The 15001-nt window shown below is 60.8% G+C and overlaps 1 protein-coding gene and 1 long non-coding RNA gene across 6 annotated transcripts; one reads left to right on the top strand and one right to left on the bottom strand.

Moving 5' to 3' along the window:
• Nucleotides 1-129: 129 nt before the first annotated feature.
• On the bottom strand, nucleotides 130-1998 carry PSMG3 (proteasome assembly chaperone 3). Of its 4 annotated transcripts, none has more exons than XM_025863845.2 (3): nucleotides 1953-1998; nucleotides 1220-1456; nucleotides 130-618 (listed from the first exon to the last, which is right to left on the bottom strand). In XM_025863845.2, exons 2-3 carry the CDS (start codon nucleotides 1433-1435, stop codon nucleotides 466-468), a joined length of 369 nt encoding a protein of 122 aa, XP_025719630.1. In that variant the 5' UTR covers nucleotides 1436-1456; nucleotides 1953-1998; the 3' UTR covers nucleotides 130-465. The 4 variants fall into 4 exon arrangements, with proteins under 4 accessions (XP_025719630.1, XP_025719629.1, XP_025719631.1 ...); XM_025863844.2 differs by lacking the exon at nucleotides 1953-1998 and adding an exon at nucleotides 1601-1940; XM_025863846.2 differs by lacking the exon at nucleotides 1953-1998 and adding an exon at nucleotides 1612-1940.
• A 103-nt stretch (nucleotides 1999-2101) lies between these two features.
• LOC141371393 (uncharacterized) lies at nucleotides 2102-7281 on the top strand. Of its 2 annotated transcripts, XR_012376331.1 has the most exons (3): nucleotides 2102-4892; nucleotides 4986-5148; nucleotides 5801-7281. It is a non-coding gene; the product is annotated as an uncharacterized lncRNA (long non-coding RNA). The 2 variants fall into 2 exon arrangements; XR_012376330.1 differs by having other exon boundaries at nucleotides 4986-7281.
• The last annotated feature ends 7720 nt before the right edge of the window (nucleotides 7282-15001 follow it).

The raw sequence follows: 15001 nt of genomic DNA, 5'->3' as shown, positions 1-15001 counted from the left end.
AGGAGCGAAGGCAGTGTGCGCAGCGTGTGTGAACCTTGCCAAACGTTTCCTCCCACTTACGGTGCGCTGAACCGAACCTACACCGCGTGATGTTAGTTTCTCAGTACTGCCAGGAAGGACGGTGAGGTATTTGGGGACAGGCGTTTATTGTGAATAAAAAAAAAATTTCCTTCAACAACAGATACTGCACGTGGGGGGCCAGGACTCATGCCTGATGACTCATCTTTCAAGTCTCAAATATATGCAGCTATTTGGGCCCTGGTAAGAACGGTTCATAGCCCCCCAGACACACTCCGCAGCTTTCCTCCACCTGCGGATAAGAGCGCCCAAAGTACAGTCTGCCTGGGATGCGCATTATTTCTTCTGGCTTCTAGAGCTAAAGGCAGAGTTCCTCCTTCTGCCTGACCGAGGGTGTCGCACGTCCCCTCAGCCCGCTGAGTAGCAGGCGTGTCTGCTGCTCCAGGGTCACCACACCTGGCAGGACTGGATCACCTCCTTCAAGGCCTTCAGCCCCTCCACGCTCCTGTCCTTCACAGCCATGGCCAGGAGGACCGCTCTGTTTCCAGCTTCCTGAGACACAAACGTCACCAGGTTCTTTGCTAAGACATGGATGAGAGGCTGGTAAAGGGAAGGAGAGAAACGATTTTAATTGGGACAAATCTGATTTCCCTTAGCGCCTTCGCGGTGTCCCCTAGGAATCCGACTGGCTTCCTACACCCCCCAATAAATCACACCCCACCCTCTAAGTTCAACGTAACAGTTGTTCAGCGTTCAACCAGACTCCAGCACACTCCAGTCCTAAACAAAACGCTGAAGAGGCACCATTATACTCATTTTCTTGGTGCTTTCCGATTCCTTGGTCTCTTCTGGCTGGCCGTCATCTAGAAGGAATCGTGAAAGGTATTCTGCACGGCTGGGGTGGGGTCTGTCAAATCTCACAGGCGATCTTGTCAGAGCTCGTTACCCCAAGGTAGCATGAGAGGGTCAAACCTTACAAGATCAATACCCCGCCCGTCTGCCAGATACAACACTGATGGGCTGGGAAAATCATGCACCAAGGGCAGGCAGGTGCTCTCACAGCTGCGAAGGCTTCAGGAAATGCTTTGGCTGTCCGTGGGCTCCATGGCCCTCCCACCGGACCCTCCGGCCACTACTCACAAACTGCAGTCACACGAGCGGGTTTTCCTCCACCATGGGGACCCCTTCCCAGCCACTTTACCTCGTCCTGCCCAAGGAGGACTTTCGTGGTGAGCACGGGCTTGCTGATGTCACTGGCCACGGGGCTGGGCTCCAGGGAGACCAGGGTACCCATCTTCCCGAACTGGGTCACCACCACCAGGATGTGACTGCTGAAGGCTGTGCAGACCACCTGCGTGGGGACCCCACATACCACTTCCGTCTTCTGTCTGGACACCAGCAAGGGTTTGCCTTCCATGGATGGACCTCTTCAGTGGCACTTTAATGTTTAACAAGGAAAGAGAAAACACGAGAGTAATTCAATCAGACCGTGTCGGATGTGCCTCGTGGCTCCAGCGTTAGTACCACCTGGTATTAAAACAAACACAAGCAAGCCCATCCGAGCGAGCGCCCGTGCACCCACACGGGCTTCACCTGGAACCCTCTGGAGCCGCTCCCAGGCGCGCGTGTGCAGACGTGCGGGCTGCGCCTACCAGGCGGGCCGTCAGGGCACACGCTGGTCTCTATCCCCGGAGGCTCCCGCCCTTCCGCGGCCCGAGGCCGGCGGGAGCGAGCGCCGCAGGTGCACAAGCCCGGGCTCCAGCAGGTGGCCGCGCTCCCGCCTCCCGCTGAGCTTCCCCTTCCGTTTGGGGAAACGACCGCCCCCACAGGACGGGGCAGCACCCCCCCCCGCGCGGGGGAAGGGCAGAGAGTGACGAGAGGCCGGGAGGCCGGGAGGCCGGGGGCCCCGCGGGGACGCGCGCCCGTCTACCCACCCCGCCAGCCGCGCCGCCCGCGCTTACCGCGCCGCGCCCGGAAGTGACGCCCTTGGGCGACGCGGGCTCGCCCCCGCACGGGGGCCCCGCCTACCCGCGCTGCGGCCCCTCCTGCGGAAGTGCGCCTGCGGGCTTCCGGTCCCGGCGGGGCCTCCGGCGCCCTGAGGAGTGGGGTTCCGCGCTCGGGAGAGGGGCTGCGTGTTCGGGACGAGGGGCGGCAGCCCACGACCCGCGGGCCTCGGCCTCCCGGCCTCTGGCCGCTCCCCCGGGGTGGCCTCGGTAGTCGGGGGAACGCCTGGCTGTGGGTTCCCTTCCCGCATGGCGGCCCGGGGGCTGTCGGAGCGGAGCCGGCGCCGTGCAGAGGTCGCCCCACGCCGAGCGGGCCGTGAGGGCCGCCGCCGCGGACACAGGGCCCTGGGTGTGGCCGGCAGGAGTCCCAGCCCGGAGCCCGGGCGCGGGGCGTCCTGCTGACCCAGGCGGGCGGGGCGGCGCGGAGGCCCCACGGCGAGGCCAGGGCTGAGGGCCCCGGGGCGGGGGCGGTCCGTGGGGGGGCGAGCCCTCCGCCCCACTCTCCCGGGGCCCCCGGCCCTCCTGGGGCGGTCTGCAGGGGTGGGGGCGAGCCCTCCATCCCACGCTGCCGGGTCCCTCCCTGGGATGGATCTGCAGGGGTGGGGGCGGTCCGTGGGGTCGAGCCCTCCATCCCACGCTGCCGGGTCCCTCCCTGGGATGGATCTGCAGGGGTGGGGGCGGTCCGCGGGGACGAGCCCTCCGTCCCACTCTCCGGGGCGGGGGCATTCTGCAGGGGGCGAGCCCTCCGCCCCATTTTCACGCGGGCCCCAGCCCTCGGGGGTCCATCTGGGCCACCCTTCCAGCGCACATCCGTCAGATTCCTCAGGCCGTGGTGGGTGCCAGCCATTGGGCGAAGTGCTCCGTGAGCAGTGGTTCCTGCAGTCTTGACCCCGTCCTGTAGACGGGCTGTTCAGGTTCAGGGAGCTTGCCCCGGGTCGTAGAGCTGGTAAGGCCTGGATCCGGGCTTTGGACGCTCGCCCTGCTTGCCCTTGATGACTGGTCTGAGGGCTCCGGTACGGGGGAGGAGGAGGGACCAGCGTGGCCCCTGTGGCAGGACGATTTCTGGTCCCCTCCCGCCGTCTCTGACAGCCCCCCAGGGCTCATCCTCTCTTTTTCCAAGCTGGAAGTGTTATTGGCGGGGTGGGGGAGCCTTGCTGCCCTAGCTTGAGCCTGCAGATTCCTCCTTAGGGGAGTAACAGCCCTGCAGAACCCCGCACTCAGAGGCCTTGCTGTTCAGATTCCTGACAATCCCTGCCGGGGCGCATTTCCCCTCCATCTGGTCTGCCCACCGCACTGAGCCCCTTAGGAAGCCTTGGCATCCCTAATCTTTGCTCCCTTTTCTCGTGATTTAATGACTCCTTAGACAATCCGTGTCAAGTCCAATGAAGCACGCGCCTTCCAAAACGATTTCTGGTGGCTTAAAATAAAAGGCATGTATACAAAACATTATCAAAATAGAAATCGAAATCAAAAGGAAACCTGTTTTTGAGCTTTCTTGCAGCCGGTTCACGGAGGGAAAGATTATGACTTTCAAGCTTCCAATACTCAAAAAGGATGAAGGGTATCAATTTCTCCTGAGAGTGTTTTTGTTGGGGCTAAATTTAAACCCACATCCACCCACCCACACACCAAAAGCAAATTGCCAATTCTCTTGCTTTGCCGTGGGAAACCTTACAAAGGTGCATTCACTGCTGTTCACCTATTCATGCGTTCTCTCTGTATACAAATAGACACAAGTTTGACACCCTCCCCTCCAAAAAATACCCAACTCTGGAATAAAATTCTCACCTTTATGAAAGACGTGCAAGAGCAGAGTGGCTGATAAGTTTCAATGACACTCAAGCAAATATGTCCGTGCTTGTCCGTTGGCTGTTTTTTGGTCGAGATCTTGGGTAGAGGCTGCATATGAAGGAAAGGAGGTGGGAAGTCTAGGAGGGGCTTTCCTGGAGGCCCAAGTGGGCGTGTGGGCGGAACTTGGGCACTTAGAATAATGCGGGTCCAGCTCATTGCCTGCCCTGGGCTGTTCTCCAGTGGGAGGCGAATTCCCTTAAGTGAATCCACTTAAAATGGGAACCGAGTAGTGGAAGTGTCACTGGTGGGGCAGAAGAGTGAGAATTTATCTTAAAAAAATGGGGACAAAACAAAATGTCTTGAATTTGTTTTTCAAGGAATTCTAAGTTATGAATGCCATTATACGTTAATTTGTAGAACCAACGAATCCAGTGTTGATTTGGCAGGGTCATAATTTTTCCAACAAGTCGTCTGACAGCGATTTCCCAGCTGCATAAGGAGGAGGGCGGTCGGAGGGCACCATCCGCTTCCCCAAGCGCCTCTCATGATCCTTTGATATGCACGTTTGACCTTGGAGTCTGTCCTCTCACCAGCCGGCCCCCGTCTGGCACCGCCAGGCCCTCCACGCTCGCCGCCACATTCCCCAGTATTAACCTTCACGGGCTTTCCGAAATCTTGCATCTCTCATGATGCACGGCAGCCCCCCAGCCTCACAGCGCGCCTACCAGGACTTGCAACGTCGTGCCTGTGCGTGAGAGAGAGTGGGGGACACGGAGGGGCATTTAAGGGGAGCCCAGTTTTGTAAACGGTCGATTCAGTAGGGAAACTTTCTGTGTTAGGATGTCCCTACTTCCCTCTGCGAGCTCATGCCTTGCCAGCTCTGGCGGGCACACAGGGGCCTAAGATGTCAACCCTGGAAGGCTCTAGAATCTGCCTCCTCGGCCCTTACTAACTGTGCTTTGGGGCAACCTTCCCTGTTGGCCTCCGCTTCTCAGCTCAGAAATGGAGAGAACACAGGTGCCGGCCTCACAGGAGGGAGTGAGGTGGGCCACAGACCGTGATTTCCCGGAGCTTTATGAAGTTAGCTATTACTTCCTGTGTTTTCATACTTACTTATACATTTATACATTGTTTATTACCTTTATTATTAAACACCTGTCCTCTCATCCGCAGGTGAGTAACATCCTGCTGCCGTATGCCGGGTGAGGAATGACTTGAAAGCACATCAGTCTTTGGGCCTAGAGGCCCTCGACCTGCAGGAGGCTCTCCCAGCTGCCACCCTCCAGGGTCTGCCCGAGGGAGGGGCTCATAGACACAGTGTCCCCTCCAGATTTCGGTGAGATGGTGCAATAGGTGGAGCTGTGTTACTTGTAGAAACGATAGCCCCTCTCACATGTCGCAGCCGGTCTCCTAAGAGGACCGGGGGATGCAGAGCTGGAGATCACGTTTGTGATGCAGGCCTGAGACACGGCATCAGATAAGCAGATTTTACCCCGTTTAGGCGGTAGATACTTAGGACCGAGCGACGGGAGGTGTGTCCATTAGGGTTCTTCCAGGCAGAGGTGACAGACACCGTGTGAAACTGTCCTTTTGCTGCAAAGGAGAACAGATGGGCTCACTGGACAGCTGGGAAGTTCTGGACACTCTGACGATTCACCCCTCCGTTTCTCAACTCCGAGATTGCTGTCCTGCGTTCTGGCAGCATCACCAGCCGCTGCCTCCAGTCACTCTCTTTCCCAGGATTCCCCGGGAACGTCCAGGCCAGTCTCCCTAGACCAGCCTGGGTCACGTGCCTGTCCTTGAACCAATCACTCCGTGAAAAACGAGTTCATGTACAAGCAGCTCCCCCTGCATTTGAGAGTTAGCAAGTCCTTGTCAGTGATTACGTCAACGAAGAAATCATAAGGGACGTGACGAAATATCTAGAGCGCCCCACCCTCCCCGCCCCCGGCCCCTGGAAACCACGCACGCACTTTGTGTTTCTGCAGATTTGCCCATGTGGACAACGCCCACAAGGGGACTCCTACACCATGTGGCCTTCCGTGGCCGGCCCCTTCCGCTCAGCACCGTGTGGACAAGGTTCCTGTGCACACCTCAGGGGTGCGTTCCTTCCGACAGACCAGCTCTTGGGAGGATTAAATGAGGTCACATGGCGAAAGGGCCTGGTGGAGGGCCGGACACACCTGGTGTGCAACAGGGCTGCCTGCCTTTCACGGGTCAGCGGGATCCACTCATGGAACCGCACACAAGGGACCTCGTGGGACCAGCGGCCCTGAGCTCTCTTCACTGCTGGCCTTTGGGGGCAGCTGATGCCGAGGAGTGGCCATGTTAGCCCATCTGCCCGGTCCCCTAATGCCCCCGAGACGGGTCTGGGGTTATCTGAGCACAGGCCTTGATGCGGCCAAGGCCAAGGGGTCCTCCTGCCCCAGGCCCGTCCCTGGGGAAATGCTGTGGTGGTTCGGAAGCTGCTGGTGCCCTGTTAGGACAGAAGCAGGTGCGAGAAGCCTCGTGGGCACGGCCAGCTCCGCGGCGGTCTGCGGATCTTTCTCTGAGCGGTACCCCCGCCGCCACCGAGGCTGGGGACGCTCTGCCCTGGGGGCCCCCGCGTTTACCGCCAGCCCACACCTGCCCTTTCTGTGCCCCAGCTGGGAGTGACCCTGCACACAGCAGTCACAGACACCCTTGAACAAATAGTGGCGCGGAATTAGAAGCGGTTCTAATTAGGGTTCTCCACAAGACAGAGATTACCTTCCCCAGCACCCGGTTATCTGGAAAAACAATGAATTAATTTTTTTCCAAACCAGGATTATCCAAGTGGAGGGAGGGGGGCAGGATATAAGAAACATAAGCCGCTGAGGTTTTTGCAGGGAAAAAAAAAAAAGATTAAAGGCAACCAATCGAAAATCGCATATATTTTATTACAAAAACAAAACCCCGGGTCTATGTGAAACTCAATTTTTTCCCAAGGGAAATTAATGCATACCATTAAAACTGAGTCCAGTTTATAAGGATCCAGGGAGCGGTTCAGAAGAGGAATAACTCCTCTTCCCAGGGAGCTTTTAAAGATCATTTCTGGAATGCCTACAGCACAGGGGAAGAAGTAAAATCATCATTTTCCTGCAGAGGTCAGTGGTGTTTCCTGTTGGGTGTAGCCTCTGTTCAGAGGCGGCGGGCAGGGGCTGTGTGTGGTCTACACGGGTCCCGGGCTTTGGAGTTCTGTGTCGGTGGGAGTGTTTTCACTTAACACCACACAGTAAGCACAAAGAAAACCCCTTGTTTTTGGACCCAGTTCCCTGCCCGCCCGGAACAGGGAGCTGAGGACGGCGTGTTGATTTCGGTCAAACTCGGTCACGCTCGGCTGTTAAGCGTTTCGCTCCCAGAGCGAGGCTTTCTGCCCTCGTTAGAAATACTGACAACTGCCTTGCACCCACATGTTTGTTTAGTTCCTTAATAAAGAAACCTTAATCCATGTACAATTTCGGGAAGCCTTTCTTTCAATACTTTAAGGAGTTATTTCCCCTGGCGAGGAAGCGGTCCTGTTGCCCGGTGTGGAGCCTGCTGCAAAGCTTGCCCATCCGCACGGAGGCTCATCCCGGCTCCCGCGCTCTTACCAGGAGAGGAAGAGCCAGTGCTGAAGGCCACGGGGCCTCAAAACGTGCTTGTTGAGTTGGACTGCATTCGAGGTTGCATGCCATGCCGCGGATCGAGGGGCTGCGGCGGGTACAGGAGCCAGGAGGGTGAGGCCGAGGGAACCTGAGCCTCCACGGCCAGGGCAGGCTCACCTGTGGCCTTGGACCATTCCCTTCCCCTCCCTGGGCCTCCAACTGTAAACCCTCATCTGTAAAATGGGCACATTGGCCAGGTGGCCCCCAGGTGCCTCCCACCCACTCCTTAGTGGCACGGCACGGGGAGGGGGCGGGGCCCCTTGAAGAGGCAGCCCAGAGACCTGGCAGGAGGGATCCAGTAGGGACCCAGTGGATGGGCCGGAGAAGGCGGGAGGCGGCCTCATGATTCCGAAGCCTGTTCCGTGTGTGGGGGCTGTCCCAGGTGGAGGCTCCCAGAGGGCAGACTGGTCACGGCTCCAGGACGTGCTGAACCAGGAACGCCAGGGCTGCGCACGGGAGGTGGTGAGTCTGCTCCCTTTGGGGGAATTGAGAGCAGGTGGTCAGCTGGGGTAGGGACGCGTGTGGGGGGAGGGGGGATCTGCATTTGGGGGGCTGGACTTGAAGAGTTTGGGAGGATTTTGAATCCAATGCTTATAGTTCTGTGCATCCAGAAGTGATAACACGGGGAGATACTAGCCCTGCTGGACGGTCCGAGACAGAACAGGACACAGAGCTGAATGGAGTAAGAACCAGCCACGCCCAGGGCCGGCAGGAATGGGTTTGCGGCTGGAGCGGCCCGCGTGGCCGGTGGGAATGTGGAATGGCATGGGCACTCTGGGGAGCGGGTTAGCAGTTCCTTGGAAAGGTGACCACCGCCTCCCACATGCTGCAGCAGGGCCATTCCTCGGTCTACAGCCACCAGAAGACACCCCCTCACTTGATGCACCCCACACGCTCTCAGTGGGTGGGGGGGTGCAGACACAAAGTGGCACGTGCACATGATGGGACACTGCTCTGTATTTGAGAGGGGTGAAGTGCTTAGCGGCACATGCAACAGTATGGCGGGGGGGATCCTCACAAACTGCTTAGAGAAAGGAGCCGAGCACAGAGTCTGCATGAGGCCTGACTGCATGCCTCTGGAGTTCCGAGAAAGGCCAGCTTATCGGAACAGAAAGCGGGTCTGCGGTGCAGAGTTGGGGCTCAGGGACGGCTTGTGCATCTTGATGGTGGGGGTGCTGCCGTGACTGCGCATTTGTCTGCACTCGGGAAACCGTACGTTGAGAGCAGACCTCAGGGTCTGTGCAGAAAGAAACTGTGAACCCATAATGGGGGCAAACAAGCCCCACCGACAGGTAGACCCGATTTAAAGTCCCACCTCCAACCGGGAGCGGATCTGCTTGGAGACCGCGGCCCGCCGCGGCCGCTGGAGGACTCCTGCCATGTCCTATAGCACCTCGGGGCACACAGGTCTGATTTTCCGCCACCAGGGCCCGGCATGCCCGGTGCCCCGAAGGTGCTGCTGTTGCTCGTCCGTCCGGGAAAGAAAGGTTTCTTGGGCACCCGCTGGATGAGCATTTCCGGCCGGTAGCGGGCCCAGGGCTCTGGGCCGCAGAGATAAGGCAGATGATGAGCCGGAGGCCACAGGTCCAGGTGGACTGAGGTCGGTACCACAACGCCCTCTCACCACCGGCCCGAGCGTGGCTGAAGGGAGTAGGAAGGCTCCCCGGGGAGCGCGGCAGTGAGGGAGGCCGTGGTGGGGTGGCCCCGGCACACAGGGCCTGCGGCCTGGTGGGAAAGACCGGTGGCAGGGGGCTGGTCCTGCGGTGGCAGCAGGTCCAGATTCGTGGGCACTTCCAGTGTCCACGGGCGCACGTAGGCAAGGTTGTATTCTGTTCTCGCAACCAGGAGAGAACACGGGGAAGGCAACGCGCTTGTGACCTTTGTGGCCCGGGGGTCCTTGTGCCCCGAGGACGCGCCCACAGGCCCCCCGAGGTGAATCTAGGTGGTTTGGGTTGGGTGTTGGCTGGGAAAGAGCAGGAAGGAGGGTCTACAGCCCCCAACCCCGGCGGAGGCAGGGTGGGGAGAGCCTGCGTTACCAGCGAACGCCTCCAGGGGGCAGCAGAGGCCTGCAGAACCCGGTGTGGGTGGCGGCACCGAGGCGTCTGTCCTGTGGTCCTCACTCAGCACCGGGAAGAGGGGCTTCCCCCTGGCACTTCCCGCCCACCTGGCCGGGTAGCCTGCCTCTTCCAGGAGGGCCAGGAGCCCGTCCGCTCTCTCCCTCTGTCTGTCCGTTCGGGTCTCAAGCCCTCGCTCCCCCTTCTCTGTCGGTCTCCGTCCGCCTCTGCCTCAGTCTTACCTGGGTGTCTCCCTCCCCCCAGAAGTACGCACACCTGACCACAAAGATGTTGAAGGTGTTATGTCGCGGGCACCTGCTGAGCCCGGCCGGAGGGCCAGACCCGGTGCCGCCGCGCTGTAAGGGGGGGGGCGAGAAGTCCTCTGGGGGGACTGTCAGGCGCGCGGCAGGAGGGAGGTAAGGCAGCCCCGAGCAGGGGCATTTGAGGTCGGGAGTAGGGCTCGTGAGCTGGACTAGACAGTCGAGGCCACAGTGAGAACACAGAGTGGGTGCGCGCTGGCCTCTGCGCCCCCCACAGTTACTGTTACGGGACCTCGGCTTTAGCTCTGACTTTGCTGAGAGCCCCAGAGAAAAGGGAATCAGGATCAGGTCCCCAGGCCTGTGGGTGGTGGTGCAGGGGACCCAGTGCTGTGCGGGTCCGGGGCTCAGTCCAGCCTCCCGTTCCCTACTCCGTGCACCCTTGGTCGCTGCCGCCCCCCTCCCCAGAGCCCCTGCCTCGGCTTCTCCCCCATGAGGCCCCCTCCCCACGGCCCCCCTCACTGCCCTCCTTCCCCTGCGGATAAGCCCCCAGAGACTCTCGCCCGTCACTGCCCTCATTCTTCCTCAGCTGTCTCCTGGCTCCCGGGCCACATGCTTTTTTCTGAATAATTTTTTAATTGTGGTACAATAAACATAAAACTTAACCACTTTAACCACTTCAGAGGGTCCAGTTCAGGGGCACCGAGCACATCCACGCTGCCGTGCAGCCGTCCCCCCGTCCGGCTCCAGAACGTTCCATCCCGCACAGCGAGACCCTGTTCCCGCGACGCACGGACCCCCACCCGCTCCCCCAGCCCCGGCCCCGCCGTCTGCCCTCCGTGACCGTGAGTCTGACGACTCCGGGACCTCGTGGGAGCGGGGACCCCGTGCGTGTCCTTCCGTGTCTGGCTCGTGTCCTCGGGACTCGTCCCCGTGGGGGCAGGGGTCCTTCCTTCCTTTAGAAGGCCGGCTCATACCCCGTGGTGTGGCCAGACCACACCGTGTCCGTCCATTCCCCTAGCTCTGGTGGCCGAGGGGCGCCTTCAGGAATTGGCAAGCAGGCCCTTTGCTTGCCTGGGCCGCTCACCTCCGCGACTCCCGCCTCTCTGTGGACGGCCAGGAGTACCCGGGCGGACCTTTAGGCAGCGGAAGAAGCAAGGACTCACAGCCTTGTCCCGCTCTGGGAGCAGAGACCCCCCCGCCCAAACCCGGAGTGCTCTTTGTGCTTTGAGGTGCATGGGCCTGGGGCAGCTAGGAAGAAAGTGGACCCCGCAGAGCTGCGTGGGAGACATGGGCGGGCAGTGGGTGCTGTCTCGGCTTATTCTTTTTTTTTTTTTTAATTTTATTTATTTATTTGAGAGAGAGGATGAGATAGAGCATGAGGGGGGGAAGGTCAGAGGGAGAAGCAGACTCCCCGCTGAGCAGGGAGCCCGATGTGGGACTCGATCCCAGGACTCCAGGATCATGACCTGAGCCGAAGACAGTCGCTTAACCAACTGAGCCACCCAGGCGCCCTGTCTCGGCTTATTCTTGCAGCTGATGAAGCCCCGGGTCCTGCACCAAGGGCGGCACCCACCAAGGGGGCTTCTGTCTCCCCTAGGGTGGGGAGGCCCCAGCCCCTGTGTGTGGCGCTAGGGTCAGGGCTGCTCTCGGCGGGCAGGAGAACCATCACTCTGGGGCTTGGACCTGGGGTGGGCCTGGGGCCAAATGCAGGTGAGCTTTGCGCACGGCGGCTGGGGGTGGTTTCGGGATGCAAGGCCAGCCCTGCGTCTGCCACCAGCACCTGCTCGTCTCCTGGGAAATCAGGCTGGGCTCTGTCACTGTCACCGGGAAACAGTCTGGCAATAGCCTCTTGCACACGAGGGGTGTCCCCTGCTTTCTCTCCCCACCGTGCATCTGGTTTCCCTCTGCAGCCCCCCAGGGGCTGCGGCCCCCCAAAGGCTGCACTCTGGGAGCAGAGTGCCCTGAAACCAGAGAGAAGAACACCGGGGATTTGGCTTAAACTCGTTAAACCCAATGAACCCTCCCACTGAATGATCCCAGTCTGCGCCAGGCCTTTTAATCTCGTTCGGGCCTCGGGATAATTTGTTTAGCTGTGCTGATCAGTTGAAGGTTAATTCAATTGGACTTGGGTTATTTATTTGTGCCTGGATTTGCTAAGTGTCATTGGAGGTACATGAGGTCTTCATTATGGTGGCGCGATGGCTTCATTAGGGGGTCGGCCACGCCTGCCAGGCCCCCTTTGCCCTTCTGCGAGCATCCAGGCTCCTTCCTGCCCGGGGTGGGGGTGGCAGCCTTGGGGGATGGGGGGCGCCAGGAGGCAGGGCAGCCTGGGGGTAGGGGCGCTGTGCTGAGGGATCCAGAGGAGACCTGCCTCTAGCCTCAGCTCCGGTGGTGGCCCTCCTGTGGTCAAAGAGCCAGTCCTCCATGGGTTTGGGTGCCTGGCTTTCCTGGACTCATCCCTCGGGAGGACCCTAGAGGCAGCCACCACCCTGAGCCCACAAGCTGGGGACAACCGTCTTCCCTCTCGCTGACCCTCCCGGGGTGGGCTTGGCCGGCTCAGCGAGACCCCTTCCCCACCCACGACTTGTGCACATGGACAGCGGGGTCATGGGAAGGGCAGCCTGGGTCCCTGCCCAGAGCTGGGATCTCTTTCTGGGCAGCTGTGAGTGATGGATGGGGCTTTTGGCAGTTTGCTGTTTCCTGCACTGGGATCAGACACCCCGGCTGGTTCCTCTCCCCAGTGCTGTGACCTTCTGGCCAGCCCCGTGGCGTTGACTCTCCAGGCACCAGGGCAGTGGGCGGGCAGTGGAGGCCCGTCCCTGGGACACGTCCCATCCTCAGGCTCTCTGGCAGTGGAAGGATGGAGGGGGGTTCCGGGTGCAGGTGGAGGGCCCAGGCCACAGGGGGTAGCAACTGAGGTCAAGGGAGCTGAGCATGAGCGAGGGGTGCCAGGGGTCCCCCAGGGAGCACCCCCAAGGAGCGCCCCTGGCCCCCCAGAGGTTGCTAGCTGGGCTGAGCGCTGCCAGCCAGGACATGCGCCATCTCGGACGTAGGTGCCGGAGCAGGGCAAGGTGGGGGAAGGGCTAGAGCAAAGATCCCCACCCATGTTCCTCCACCCCAGGGCCTCCCCTCCCCAGAACTGGGGGCATGTCCTTCCATCCCGTCCAGGAGAAAAACCAGATCCAGGCTGGAGGCAGTCCTCTGGGCCTTACTTCCTGAGCAAACACCCTGTGTCCTAAGAGCTCGAGGGGTCTTGGTGATGTAGGCCAGTGCCTTAACTGAACAGTGGAGGAAGCTGGGGCCCAGGGAGGGGAGGTGACAGGCGCCCCGGGGGGCGAGTGGGATGCGTGACAAGAGCCAGACAGGAAGACGTTGGCAGTGACCCAGGAGCCCAGCCTCCATGTACAGACATCAGCTTGTTCACACCTCGCAACAGCCCTGTGAGGACAGTAATCACCACCCCTGTGCACGGGGGAGGACGCGGAGGCTCAGAGAGCTTGGGGGACTGGTCTGAGGTCACACAGCTGCCCCGCTCCAGAGCTGAGTGGGGCCCTGTCTGCTTCTGCCTGTGCTGGACAGGTGTCAGGCCATTCTGGAGAGGACTCAGGGGGTCCCCAGGCACAGACCCCGGGAGCAGGGAACCCCAGTGCGGGGGAGTGAGGCAGGGAGGGGTGAGGGCCATTGAGGGTGTCTTCGTGTAGTTCCCTCCAGCCGGGGTGGCGTCCCTCTCTGGGCTCCCGTGCTGCCCAGCGTTTCCATCACTGCTGCCCCGGTGTAATTACTGCCTGGTGACCTGCACATGTCCCCGCAGGGCAGGGCATGTTGCTGACTCTCGCAAATGCCCCCAGCCTCCCCACATGCTGTGGGGACAGGGAGAGGGTCCTACCTTGTCCTGGGTCCGTACCTCCACACTCTGTCTACCGTGTGTTCCGGGCATCCATGCTGCATAACAAAGCACCCCAACAGCGATTCTGTTAAAGCTCACTGTTTGGGGGTCTGGGATTTGGGCTGGGCCGGGCCGGGCGGTTCTTCTGCTCTGCGTGGCATCGACCAGAGGCCACCAGGTGGTACTCAGGTCAAGGGTGGGCAGGTCTGGAGGGTCCCTGCCATGCCTGGCATCTTGGCAGAGACGGCAGGGGGCTGGGCTCAGCCAGGACTGTCCACTGGGGTTCCCGCCTGTGGCCTCTCCGGGATGACTGGAATGCTGACGTGGCGTCCTTCCACATCTGCCTTGTTTCACGAGCGCCATGTCCTAGGGCTCCTCCATGCCGGCGGGCGTGGGCGCTTCCTTCCTTCGTGAGGCTGGCGAGCCTCCACCCAGCCACGGACACTGGGGTGACCTCCACCTTATGGCCGCTGTGACCGCGGGCAAAGTGTCCGTGTCCCCCTGTGCTCTAGCTCAGCGGATCCAGAGAGGGAGCGTGGGCTCCCTGTCGATGGAGGCCGTCAAGAGTTTGTTGCTGCCTTCAACCCATGACACCACGCTGTGTGGAGAGAGAGGGTGAGAGAGAGGGGTTGCTGGAAATTCTGGCTATGCAGCCCTCAGGAGGCCGTGGCAGAGACAGCCGGATGATGGGGGGAAGGGCAGATGGGGCCCTGGTGTCTGGGGAGGCGGCAGGAGAGACCAGGCTGGGTCTGGGGGGTTGGGCTGGAGGCCAGGCGCCCGGCAGGGGAACCCCAGAAGGGAAAGCAGGCCTGGAGGCCTGCTGGAGAGGGCCGGGGCCTGCCTTCGGGAAGGAGCAGGGGTGTGGCTTCCAGGGAAACTCTATGGGGGGCGAATTTGAGGCTCACGGTCGGTCGGTCGAGGGGGAGGTGATGAGAGGGGCCGGCCCAGCCTTGCTTTCTTGTGCTGGCGCAAGTCAAAGTCGGGAGCGTCGGGGGGGTGTTTCCAGACAAGCACCTGGGGAGCCACGGCTTGGGGTGAGGCCGGTCTGAGCCAGAGCTGTTGGGAGGCTGCATCGGGAGCTGGGGTTCTGCAGGAGTCATGCGGTTGGCGGGGTGGCTCCCCACGGGTGTGGCCGGGCCCACGCACTGAGCGGTAGCATCCGGTGGCAGCCCTCATGGGCTGGCCTTGGTGCTGGGCCCGTTCTCCTCTGCGGGGCCTCTGCCTGCAGGAGGCCAGACTGGCTCCCTTGTGGGGCCATCTCGGGCCAGCCTTCCAGGGGCACAGACAGAAGCCACGGGGCTTCTTGAGGTCAAACTACGGGCAT

Source organism: Callorhinus ursinus, unplaced genomic scaffold (assembly GCF_003265705.2).
Source record: "Callorhinus ursinus isolate GAN/ISIS: 27379988/994484 unplaced genomic scaffold, GSC_fseal_2.0 scaffold70, whole genome shotgun sequence".
NCBI classification, from domain to species: domain Eukaryota; kingdom Metazoa; phylum Chordata; class Mammalia; order Carnivora; family Otariidae; genus Callorhinus; species Callorhinus ursinus.
Note: the sequence above shows the minus strand (reverse complement) of the source record. Positions and strands in the feature narration are given on the sequence as shown.